At 40.8% G+C, this 13,666-nt stretch overlaps 1 protein-coding gene across 2 annotated transcripts in view; it reads left to right on the top strand.

The window, feature by feature from the left end:
• LOC126336011 (protein HID1) overlaps positions 1-13,666 on the top strand; it is an 89,680-nt gene that overhangs the window by 58,968 nt on the left and 17,046 nt on the right. For both annotated transcript variants that reach the window (XM_049999501.1, XM_049999492.1), the window contains exon 14: positions 12,017-12,133. In XM_049999501.1, coding sequence (XP_049855458.1) covers positions 12,017-12,133 — 117 coding nt within the window. The remainder of the gene's footprint in view (positions 1-12,016; positions 12,134-13,666) is intronic.

The raw sequence follows: 13,666 nt of genomic DNA, 5'->3' as shown, positions 1-13,666 counted from the left end.
CTCAGATTCTGACAGATCACAAGACTCTTTCTTGCATTTTGTGACATCATTTTCATTGTCATGGCATGCTTTTTACTCAGTAGCACTCTCCACCTTCCAAGTCAGGACACCGCAGCATGGAATAATTCCCAAGCCATCAGGTACCACAGTGCATAGTAAACTGCTACTGTCACCCCACCTTGAAGATGCAAAGTGTCTGTGCATACCAGTTTACATGCATAAGCAATAACAAAAGCTTCCAAACAGCTTACAGTTGTAAACGACTTAACTAATAAAAATACTTTCAACTGTCATGATAATCATTCTTCGGTTAGGTTGACATTACATAAAACATTGCTTTACCAAAGTGATATGTTGCACCACACTACATAATTTTATATTAATTGCAACATTTTTGCTGGTTATAGTGTAATCTATTCTACTAGAGCATATGTCATTTACTCTTTTCTATTGAAATTTGCGTCTATGTTGAAGTCGCCAAATGTGGAAAGGTGCTTAGGGCCAGCCCAATCAACTACACTATTATATCTATCCTTGGAGCACATAAAATCAGCATTTGGTGGACTATATGCCTCAGTCACTTACGCTTTACTAACTTAAAATCATTACCGTGGAACAGAACACCTGGCATTTCAATTGACCTTTTTTGTCCATTGTTAAAGACAGGAAGTTTTTTAAGTGCTGTATGTTAACGTATTCAAATCACCATATCACCACCTTTATGGCATTGCCTGCAATTACTTGCTATTAATTTGCCGTCTAAATTATTTTACTAAAATTTAGTCCATGTTCAGTTAGTAATAATACCTGTGGCAAGTGTTCCTGTATGAATTTTTGCAATATGTCAATTTATCCTTTCATGCAGATTTATCACTTTGAGTCAACATTTATTTAAGTTACATTTTTGCAATAAGCTGTTGAATGATCCAGGACTTTTGGACCATTTTACAATGATTGGTTACTTCACACCCTGGCTTTACACTAAGTGCATAGTATTCAGTCACATCTGAACTATTTTTTGTTTCAAAAATTTTGTTGACAGGGAACCAGAAACTTTATTAAATTTCATTAACTGATTATTAACGAATCTGTCAACAGTTGCAGTATTTATATTTGGCAACTAGTTCCAAACCTTACAGGTTCATTTTCAAGCCTGCCCCACTGTGGCTGCTCTGAAATTGTCCGAACTTTATAATAAACGCCGAAGTTCATTATTAAGATCGGGCACCTTCAGTGCAATGTCAGTACGCCAGGCTTGAAAATGGACCTGTAAGGTTTGACACTAGTCGCCAAACATATACACTGTAACTTTTGACAGCTTTGTAAATAAAAAGTTTGAGACATTGGAACTACATACTTGAGCACTAATAAGATGATAGTTTATCCTAATATTTTCTTACAAACTTTGTCATTAATAACCCATCACACTTTTGCATGAATAATTTGTCTTTATTACTGTCCTTTGAGGATCACTTTGGCACAAATATGACTGCATTATGGTGCAAGGAACACTTATCAGCTTATTGATAAAAAATCTATGACGGGTAGCTAAGTTGGATCTGAAGCAAACAGAAAATTTTTCTTCATGACATTTCCACAGACAAATTTTTATTTGGATACTTGTCGCATGTAGAGTGTAAAACAATATGTATCCTTGGTGTTGCTAAACTTAATTATTCTTCATGTATATTCTCAAATGTAATTTCAATATTATGCTGTGTTGTTCAAATTAAAATGCCACCTTTAAATGTGAGGGGAGGGAAGCATTTTAATTACCACTGATGCTGAGTAAGGAAAAAATATACAGTTTCTCATGTTCTGACTATAGTTGGACAGCGGTAATAGTGAATTCTCAATCATACCATCATAGCAATTTAACGGTTTGTGCCTCCACCATTCACAAGTATAAAGATGAGTGAAAACTAGAAAATTTCAATCACAGTTAATGAAAGTTCAGAGAATAACTTAGCTCCTCCATATGATGAGATACTCAACTTTGATATCCTGAGCGGTTGTTGCTTCAGAAAGCCCCAGAATTCTGCTTCACTGTTGTACTAATCTGTAAATAAAACACCAAGTATATCACTTTTCTTGTCATATTCTGTGACCGGTTATCATTTACATTAGTGGAATATGTATTGGCCATCTGATAGCTTCCAAAAGACAATAATGCAGACTGACTTTGTGACTCTTGTGCAACTTCCTTTTATATAAAACTAAATTATTGAATACGTAATTGCATGTAAGATTTACAAAATAACAAATAAGTTAAGAGATAATTTTAGTTAATTATATCAAAAAATGGCCCACATATTGTCCTGTATGTTTTGATATTCAATTTGGAAAAGTTTACTTACTTTCATACATAGTTTCAAAGAATTAACAATACAATGGTTCATGGTGTGGGTTCCTGTTGTCATGTCCTAGTTCATCAACCATGGGCAACACATGAGTGGCCAAGTAAGTGGTCCTGACAGTCGGAATACCAGTTACTTTGGAATAAGGCTGGGCATCTCGGACATATTCTGAGTCACAGTAACCTTTGTGCTCAGATGGCAAAGACTAACAAATCCACTGGTTAGTCCCTCAAATGTTAGGGGTAAAACTCAATGGGACCCGCGGCAAGTAAGGCTAGCAACCTGCTTCCCTAGAACTTTAAATATGATGCTGGCAACAATCAGAGCAAAATGCCTTGGACCTTTGGAGGTGATGGACTCCCACCTCTAATTGACAAACCAGGAACTCCTGAGATACGACTCGGCAAACGAATGGTAACAAGATGGGGAGCAATTAATATAAATGGAGGCTACTCTGGGAAGAAGGTAGAATTGGCAGAGGCTGCAAGTAAGATGGGGTTGGACATTTTAGCTGTTAGTGACATTTGGGTAAGGGGTGAGAAAGAAGAGGAAGTGGGAGAATACAAGGTCTACCTGTCAGGAGTCAAAGCAGGAATGGCACAATGGGGTGTAGGGCTTTGCATCAGGAAAGAAATGGAACCCATTGTAGTTGCAATAAGGTATGTAAACGAACGACTGATGTGGATAGATTTGACAATATCTAACAAGAAAATTAGGATTATGTCAGTATATTCGCATTGTGAAGGGACAGATCAAGATAAGATGAATAGTTTTTATGACGCACTCAGTGATGTAGTTGTTAGAGTAAAGGACAAGGACAGTATTCTGCTCTTGGGTGATTTTAATGCCAGGATTGGAAATCGAACAGAAGGGTATGAAAAGGTTATGGGTAAATTTGGAGAGGATATGGAGGGCAACAGGAATGGTAAACAACTCTTGTATTTCTGTGCCAGTATGAGCTTAGTAATCACAAACTCCTTTTTTAAATATAAGAACATTCACCAGTATACTTGGGAAGTCACGGGAACCAGATCTGTCATTGACTATATAACAACAGATCAGGAATTCAGGAAGGCTGTGAGGGACACATGTGTATTCAGGGGATTCTTTGATGACACTAATCATTATTTAATCTGTAGTGAAATTGGGATTGTGAGGCCGAAAGTGCAGGAGGTCAGGTCCATATGTAGGAGGATAAGACTGGAGAAACTTCAAGATAAGGAAATCGGGCACAAGTACATGACAGTGATCTCAAAAAGGTACCAGTTAGTTGAATGTAGTCAATTACAGTCACTGGAAAAGGAATGGACAAGGTACAGGGACACAGTACTAGAAGTGGCTAAAGAATGTCTTGGAACAGTAGTGTGTAAAGGTAGGATGAAGCAAATAGCTTGGTGGAATAACAGAGTCAAGGCAGCCTGTAAAAGGAAAAAGAAGGCATATCAAAAATGGCTACATTCTAGAACTCAGGTAGACAGAGAAAGTTATGTTTAAGAAAGAAACAAAGCCAAACAGACAATGGCAGCATCCAAGAAGAAATCTTGGGAAGACTTTGGAAACAGGTTGGGGACTATGGGTCAAGTTGCTGGAAAACCATTCTGGAGTGTAATTAGCAGTCTTCGAAAGGGAGGTAAGAAGGAAATGACAAGTATTTTGGACAGGTAGGAAAACTGCTGGTGAATCCTGTGGATGCCTTGGGCAGATGGAGGGAATATTTTGAAGAGTTGCTTAATGTAGGTGAAAATATGATCAGTAATGCTTCAGATTTCGATGTACAATGGGATATGAATGATGATGGAAATAGGATCACATTTGAGGAAGTGGAGAAAATGGTCAATAGATTGCAGTGCAATAAAGCAGCTGGGGTGGATGAAATTAAGTCGGAACTCATCAAAAACAGTGGAATGTCAGGTCTTAAATGGCTACACAGGATAATTGAAATGGCATGGGAGTTGGCACAGGTTCCATCAGACTGGACAAAAGCAGTAATCACACCAATCTTTAAACATGGAAACAGAAAAGATTGTAACTACTACAGAGGTATCTCTTTAATCAGCGCTGGGGGTAAAATCTTCTCAGGTATTGTTGAAAGGAAAGTGCGAGTATTAGTCAAGGACCAATTGGATGAAAATCAGTTTAGGTTTAGGCCTCTTAGAGGTTGTCAGGACCAGATCTTTAGCTTACTGCAAATAATGGAGAAGTGTTATGAGTGGAACAGGGAATTGTATCTGTTTTATAGATCTAGAAAAGGCATATTACCGGGTTCCTAGTAGGAAGTTATTGTCTGTTCTACGAGATTATGGAATAGGAGGCAAACTTCTGCAAGCAATTAAAGGTCTTTACATAGGTAGTCAGGCAGCATTTAGAGTTGACGGTAAATTGAGTTCATGGTTCAGAGTAGTTTCAGGGGTAAGACAAGGCTGCAACCTGTCTCCACTGTTGTTCATATTATTTATGGATCATATGTTGAAAATAATAGACTGGCTGGGTGAGATCAAGATGTGTGAACACAAAATAAGCAGTCTTGTATATGTGGATGACTTAGTTGTGATGGCAGATTCGATTGAAAGTTTGCAAAGTAATATTTCAGAGCTAGATCAGAAATGTAAGGACTGTGGTATGAAGATTAGCATCTCCAAAACGGATTGAGTGCCAAATAGGAGGAACAAAGTTAGAACAGGTGGACGATTTCAAGTACTTAGGATGCATATTCTCACAGGATGGCAACATAGTGAAAGAACTGGAAGTGAGGTGTAGCAAAGCTAATGCATTGAGCGCTCAGCTAAGATCTACTCCCTTCTGCAAGAAGGAAGTCAGTACCAAGACTAAGTTATCTGTGTACCGTTCAATCTTTCGACCAACTTTGTTGTATGGGAGCGAAAGCTGGGTGGATTCAGGTTACCTTATCAACAAGGTTGACGTTACGGATATGAAAGTAGCTAGGATGATTGCAGGTACTAGTAGATGGGAACAATGGCAGAAGGGTGTCCACGATGAGGAAATCAAAGAAAAATGGGAATGAACTATATAGATGTAGCAGTCAGGGCGAACAGGCTTAGATGGTGGGGTCATGTTACACGCATGAGAGAAGCAAGGTTACCCAAGAGACTCATGGGCTCAGCAGTAGAGGGTAGGAGGAGTCGGGGCAGACCAAGAAGGTACCTGGATTCGGTTAAGAATGATTTTGAAGTAATAGGCTTAACATTAGAAGAGGCACCAATGTTAGCACTGAACAGGGGATCGTGGTGGAATTTTATAAGAGGGACTATGCTCCAGACTGAATGCAGAGAGGCATAATCAGTCTTAAATGATGATGATGATGATGATGATGATGATGATGATGATGATGATGATGATATAGTACAACAATTTAAATTACATTTAATTAATTATAAACAAATTACTTTGAATAAAATATTATTAACAGTATTTTGGTTCAGTTTCAAGTAGAGCTATCATATTAATTGATAATAATGTATAAGCATTGTAGCTTTCAGAAATAAGGGAGAGGTAAATAAAATCCAGAAAGTTAAAAATTTAAGCTAAAATTACCTCTTCAGAGCATGCTGACATGAGGAAGAAATTTCATATAGGAATGGGATGGTAGTCCCAATAAAAATTATATATGTAACATGCAACTGATTAAATTTATGCATGACACCTTTTATAATAACTGGCATTTATGATGAGTTTGCCATCTTAAACGAGCATTTTTTTTTAATTGGCTGACTATGCACTTTTTTATGCTGTTTCTGAACTATCTCAAATGCAGAATGGTGCAGTTGTTATTGCTGTTTCTGTTGGCTCTTCTAAACTCGGTGATGTGCTCACTAGTGAGACTTTTAGTAAAGAACATAGTTTCATGTCAGTACACACACAATGTAACCATCTTCCTCCTCCTTGCATTTTTCTGTCTTCTTTTGTGCCCTGCTCTACCTCTTCCACACCCCTCCATTTTGACTATATAGACTTCAACAACAGTTTGTCACAATTGCTTTCCCTTTAGTGAAGCATTGATTGCTGAAAATAGCTGGATAATCAATCCAACATGAGACAGCAGGTATATTATCAATGTTGGTAGACAATTCACCTTTCATTTTACTTACAAACCAGTTCTTTTTCAGACGTAGTCAGTTGAATCCTCTAAAGCAACAATAAAGCAGAGACTGTTTTAGATATCTAACATACACTACTGGAATAATTTGGTTGAAATCAACCGTGAACACCTCCCCCCACCCCCACCCTCTCTGGGCCTCACAGTTCTTTCGTGAGTTTGTGCATGGCACGCATGGGGCCCCAAGCTATTGCAGCCCTGTCTTCCTTACGGGGCTACACTTCTTTCCCCATCCCCCTCCCACCTGCCCATTCTCACTCCTTCCCCTCTGCCCCCTTGTTCCCCTCGTTTGGTGTTGTTACTTATGTTGACCTGCCTATCCATCTGATTTCCTGTATTCCTTGCCCCTTCCTTAGTTGTTTTAGCCCCCCTCTGCTCTGCTAGGTCACCAGCACATGGAGCCAGTCAGTGTGATGGGGCTGTTATATACCCATCTGGCTAAGCCCCATGGCAACACAAGGATCACACTTCTGATACCTGAGTTCTTGCCTCCCCATGTATGCTTAGTTGTGGTTGCTTGTCATTCTGGAACATAAGAACTCCTGATAACGGCCACTGTGCCAGAAGCTCCTTGCTGTGGCTGGGTGGTGACTTTTTTGTGTATGATACTCTCTTTGGAGGAAGGGGAGGGGGAGGGAGAGATCATCAGTCTTCTGACTGGTTTGATTTCGCCCTTCGCGAATTCCTCTCCTGTGCCTGCCTCTTCATCTCAGAGCAGTACTTGCAATCTATGAGATGAATTACTTGCTGGATGTATGCCAAACTCTGTCTTCCTCTACAATTTTTTCCCTCTACAGACCCCTCTAGTACCATGGAAGTCATTCCCTGGTGTCTTAACACATGTTCTATCATCCTGTCCCTTCTCCTCATCATTGTTTTCCATATATTCCTTTACTCTCCAATTCTGCATGGAACCTCCTCATTCCTTGTCTTATCAGTCAATCTAATTTTCCTACATTCATCTGTGCACCACTTCTCAAATGTTTCGATTCTCTTCTGTTCCAATTTTCACACAGTCCATGTTTCACTACCATACAATGCTGTACTCCAGATATACATTCTCAGAATTTTTTTCCTCAAATTAACTCCTGTGTTTGATACTAGTAGACTTCTCTTGGCCAAGAATGACCTTTTTTCCATTCCTAGTCTGCTTTTGAAGTCCTCCTTGCTCTGTCCATCATTGTTTATTTTACTGCCAAGGTGGCAGAATTCCTTAACTTCATCTACTTCATGACCATCAATCCTGATGTTCAGCTTCTGCTACTTCTCATTACTTTTGTTTGTTTTTGGTTTTCTCTCAGTCCATATTCTGTAGTCATCAGATTGTTCATTCCATCTGCAGATCATGTAATTCTTCTTCACTTTCACTCAGGATAGCAATGTCATCAGTGAATCGTATCATTGATATCCTGTCACCTCGAATTTTAATTCCACTTTTGAACTATTCATTTATTTCCATCATTGCTTCTTCAATGTACAGATTGAACCTGGGGGGAGGGGGGGAGAAAGACTACATCCCTGTCTTTTTTTAATCCGAGCACTTCGTTCCTGATTATCCACTCTTATTATTCCCTCTTGGCTCCTGTACATATTGTGTATTATCCATCTCTCCCTATAGCTTACCCCTATTTATCTCAGAATTTTGATCACCTTACATTGTCGAACACTTTTTCCAGGTTGACAAATCGTATGAACGTGAACGTGTCTTGATTTTTCTTTAGTCTTGCTTCTGTTATCAAACGCGAGTTAGTGTTGCCTCTTTGGTGCCTTTTCTAAAACCAAGCTGATCATCATCTAGGACATCCTAAATTTTCTTTTCCATTCTTCCCTATATTATTCTTGTCAGCAACTTGGATGCATGAGCTGTTAAGCTGATTGTGTGATAATTATTGAACTTGTCAACTCTTGCAGTCTTTGGAATTGTGTGGATGATATTTTTCCAGAAGTAGATGGTATGTTGCCAGACTATAGATTCTACACACCAACGTGAATAGTCATTGTGTTGCCAATTTTCCCCAATGATTATAGAAATTCTGATGGAATTTTATCTATCTATTCTATCTTATTTGGTTGTTAGTCCTCCACCACTCTTTTAAATTCTGATTCTAATACTGGATGCCCTATATCTTCTAAATTGACTCCTGCTTCTTCTTCTATCACATCAGACAAATTTTCCCCCTCATAGAGGCCCTCAGTGTATTCTTTCCACCTATCCACTCTCTCCTCTTCATTTAACAGTGGAATTCTCATTGCACTCTTAATGTTACCACCCTTGTTTTTAATATCACAAAAGGTTGTTTTGACTTTCCTGTATGCTGAGTCTGTCCTTCTGACAATCATTTCTTTTTCGATTTCTTCACATTTTTCAGGTAACCATTTCATCTTAGCTTCCTTGCACTTCCTACTTATTTTATTCCTCAGCGACTTGTATTTCTGTAGTCTTGAGATTTCCAGAACATTTTTGTGTTTCCTCCTTTCATCATTCAGTTGAAGTATTTCTTCTGTTACTCATGCTTTCTTCACTGGTACCTTCTTTGTATCTGTTTTTCTTTCCAACATCTGTTATGGCCCTTTTTATGATACATAGCAAGCTCCAAAAAACTGGTCATTCTTCTACAGTTATCTCTTTGCTTAGTAATGGGGATCGTTGAAAGCTGCTTCTTATGCCCCTCCGCTTTCCCTTCCCTGGCTACACCCTGGGAGAAGGGCCAGGCTCACCTGCTTGAGGAGAAACACTTTCCTCGCTATCTTGTCTAGACTAAGGAGGATGGGGACACAATCTCTGCCAAAAGGCTGTTATTTTTAGTGGAAAATATCAAAGACAAGTTTGGTGAAGGGGAGTCTCCCAGTAAGATGTCTTGGGTTCAATGTTGATTGAAACTACTTGTGCCACCCAGTCTGCAGCCCTTCGTGCTTGCGATCATCTTGGCAACATTCCGGTGTCCATTACTCATCTGCAGTCTTTGAATATGGTTCAGGAGGTCATTTTTCATAGGGACCTCATCCTTCAAACTGATGAGAAACTCCAGGCTAAACTGGAACAGTTGGGCATTGATTTTGTTTGGCGTTTTCATAAATGTCATAAGGACAGTCGCACTGATACTGGCACCATTATTCTGGCTTTTGAGAGATACCCTCTCAGAGAATGTCAAGGTTATATGTTATCGGTGTGACGTAAAGTTGTATGTCCTCTCATCTATGAGGTGTTTTCGGTGCTCGCATTTCAGGCATAGGTCTTACTGCTGTACAGTGGACCATCTACATGGTGAATGTGGACACCAACTCCATGAGGGAGCTGCTGTGTTCTGCCACTCATGTGTACTGTCATGACTATCACCCTCCTCACTCACCAGGCTGCCCAGCTTATAAGAAGGAAAGAAGATCCAGGAGTATAACTTTCATCATAATTTATCTTACACTGAGGTTCATCATAAATATGACCAACTTCACTCTGTGTTGATGAGTTCCACCATTGCATCTGTTATTGTTATGTCCTTTCCCCTCCTCCGTCTTTCTCACTCCAATTCTGGCCCCCTCTTCTTTCCCTCTCCCCTGCAGATTCTTTGGTGCCTGCCAGTGATGGGGCTCAATCCTGGGATCCGTCCCCATCGTCTCTCAGGCTGGAGGCCTGCTGCCACAACTCAGCTACGGGACACACAGTTCTTGTGCCACTAGGTAGCTCACCCTCTTGCAGTTTTGGATCATGCAGAAGCCTGCTGTACCCTGCTCTCTATAACCTCTGAAAGAGAAGAAAAAGAAAGAACATAAGTAGCAGGACATTGCTGCCCGCCCCCCCCCCCCCCCCTTTCCCGGTGCCCCCAGAGGTGCCATCTCCTTCATTGGAAACTGAGTCTGACTCTTATTTATGGATGTCATCCCGTCATCATTGATGATGTATGGTGACCCAGTGATGTGATTGGCTCCACCCCATTCACTTCCTGTTTGGATGTCTGCTCCATGCATATTGACTGGAACTTTAATGGATACTACTGTCACCTCCCGTAGTTGCAATCCCTTATTGTCTTTTACTTGACAGGTTGTGCTATTCTCTAGGAGTCTCATTTTACTGCTACTCACTCACCAACCCTTCATAGATTCTGAGCTTTGTCAGAACCGGCTTGGCCTTTTAAAGGTTCTGCTGTTGTTTGCATCTTGGGATGTGAGGACTTTGTTAGTTGCTGGTCTCAGTTTCATACTACACTGAAAGCAGTTGCTGTCCAGGTCCAGTTGGACTCACTTGTGGCTTTACATTAAATCCCTTTTTGCTCAGTCATGGACTGACCCTTGTAAGGCTACCCCACCCGTCTAACAAAACTTAGCGCAATCAAGGAGGCTCCCACCACATTGTGTTCTTCTTCTGCCATCCTCTGTCATCTTCATATTGGCCATACTAGGTTGACCCATGGTTTCTTACACTGCATTGAGCCACCCACTAAATATGCCCTCCCGCCTTCCTTGTCTCAAGTGTTAGCAAACACCCCTCACATGGTTATGTCTGTCCTTAGTTTTCTTTTCAGGAATCAGTCCCTCAGTTAATGTTGACCATGTCTCCACAGTGACCAGGTTCTCCCTCCCTTTTTTCCTTATGTTTTGCCTGTTTTTTTGTGTCATTTTGTTTCCCCCTTTTCTTGTGTCTTCTTCCCTTGGTGTTGTCCCCATTGTGTCATGATCATCATATGTTGGGATCGGAAGGTGTTGGTGGCAGTACTTGTGCCCCAACATGTGACGCATTTCTAGGGCTGCCCTGCACTCTCAACCCCCCCTCCCCCCTCACCCTTCTGATCTTGCCTCTTTCTGCTCCCCAAACATTCATTTTACCCCTTAGTTTGCTCATTTTCACTTCCCGTTGGCTGGACCATTCTGTTTGTATTGTTTCTCCCTTGGTTTCTGCCTCCTTAAATAATGGGAATGATGAGTTTTTGTTCCCCTCCCCCCTCCCTCCCCCCCTCCCTCCCCCCCTCCCTCCCCCCCCCCTTCCAACCAACCAGCCAACAAACAGTGAACCATTAATGCCAGTAGAGTAACACCCATCTGTCCACATTTATTACACATGAACCACTGATCACATATACCTAATCTGTCTAAACAATTGCCATACTCCCCAAGATTTATATTGTTATGCACAGTGTTATGTACATATAATTTTATACAGCTTCAGATCAGTACTGATGCCTAATGTGGCTCCTGTGTAGAGTAGCCATTTGCTTGATAGCCATCTCATTGTAATGCTGTCATGACAACTGGGATATCAAGTAAAACATGACATGCAATCCAGCAAGACCATTGTAGTCTTAAAATAAAACTGGCTGACATAATAAACCAAAGCAAAGCTGAATTACTTACACATTGGGAATAAGATTGAATGATTGCACAATGTGGTGGTGGCGGTGGTATTTCTGAGGCTGCCGTGCCTGTTGCTATGTAAAGTTTTGCCCATACTGAACTGAAGGAGTGGTATAACCAGATTATTTTATATGCAGTGTACTCGATACTTTGCTGAATGATGTGGACTACTTTTGTGGCATTAATATTAATTCATTTTCAGCCAGCAACACCCAGTTCTCCCACAGCTTCAGTGCATTCTGCAACTATGTCGCACTCCCTGCGTAAAGTATCAGATTCATCAGTGTCAAATGTGAGTTTACAGAGGTCTGCCTCCCAGGTAAGTACCAACAGTTAGTGAGATTTTGTCTTGTTTAATATACACTGTACTGTTGCTACTTGTGCACTGAGAAACAAAACACTGGTTTAGTTATGTTCTTATTAATGTTTTGGTCAGACAAAGTAAATTAGTGGCTCCAATGTTGTTATGACAAGACACCTGTTTATTCACATGCATCAAAAAATAATTATCTTTTTAATGCCCCATTTTACATATTTTGCCTTGATATTTGCAAGGACTTAGTGAGGAAAGGAATTTTATTCAGTAGGTTATCATACAGCAGATTTATCTGTGCATGGAAGAACCTTTTACACCATTTCAAGCAACGGAAAATCCAGGATGGAATAATGACAGTATAAAGAAAATGATAGATTGATACTCACTATATAGAGGAGATGTTGAGTTGCAGACAGGCACAACAGAAAGTTTGTTAAACATGTGAGCTTTCAGCCAAAAGGCCTTCTCCAGAAGTAGGCAACACACACACACACACACACACACACACACACACACACACACACACACACACACACACACACACACACACACGACCACTTTCTCTGGCCACTGTGGCTGGACTGCGAGCAACTGCGCGTGATGGGAGAAGTAATCTGGGTGGAGGGGTAAGGAGGAGGCTAGGGTAGGGAGGGACAGAGATAGCAGGGTAGGGGAGGAGGACAGTAAAATTCTTCTTGCTACTGTTGAACACATCCTTCTTCCGGCGACTATGATCAACTATATCCTCTCCCACTATTACTCCTCCTTTGAAAGCATCACCTACAAACAAATCCTTGATAGCAGTGGGCACTTGCATGGCACCCTCCTATACCAACATATTCATCTAGAGGAATCCTTCCTAACCACTAATCCCGGGTTTGATTCCTGGCAGGGTCAGGGATTTTCTCTGCCTCGTGATGACTGGGTGTTGTGTGCTGTCCTTAGGTTAGTTAGGTTTAAGTAGTTCAAAGTTCTAGGGGACTGATGACCATAGATGTTAAGTCCCATAGTGCTCAAATCCATTTGAACCTAACCACTCAGAATCTCTAACCCCTTTTGTTCAGATTCATTGAGGGTGAGAACACACTATCCACTTTTCTTGCAAAACTTCGGACACCTTCTTGCCCATTCACTTCACCTGGTCTCACTCACCCAACAAGCCACCTTAAATAGATCATCTGTGTCTTACCTCTCCAATTATCCATCAACTCCCAGAGTCCCACCAGCAGGCCACAAAGGACCATCTCCCTCCCCCCCCCCCCTCGTGATTCAGTACTACACAAGATTGGAACAACTGAATCACATTCTCTGGCCAGGTTTCAACTACCTCTTGTTGCACCCAGAAATGAGGATAACCCTTCCCACTAACCTTTGCAGAATTCCACTGGCCACTGAACTTGTGCAATATCATCATCCATCCTTACTCTTTCTTCATGGCTCGTGTCCCTGTAATAGACGTAGATGCAAAATCTGTTGCATACATCCTCCTACCACCACCTGCTCCAATACGGTCACAAGCATCGTCTACACATCAAT

The sequence above is a fragment of the Schistocerca gregaria genome, chromosome 1, assembly GCF_023897955.1.
Source record: "Schistocerca gregaria isolate iqSchGreg1 chromosome 1, iqSchGreg1.2, whole genome shotgun sequence".
Lineage (NCBI taxonomy): Eukaryota > Metazoa > Arthropoda > Insecta > Orthoptera > Acrididae > Schistocerca > Schistocerca gregaria.
Note: the sequence above shows the minus strand (reverse complement) of the source record. Positions and strands in the feature narration are given on the sequence as shown.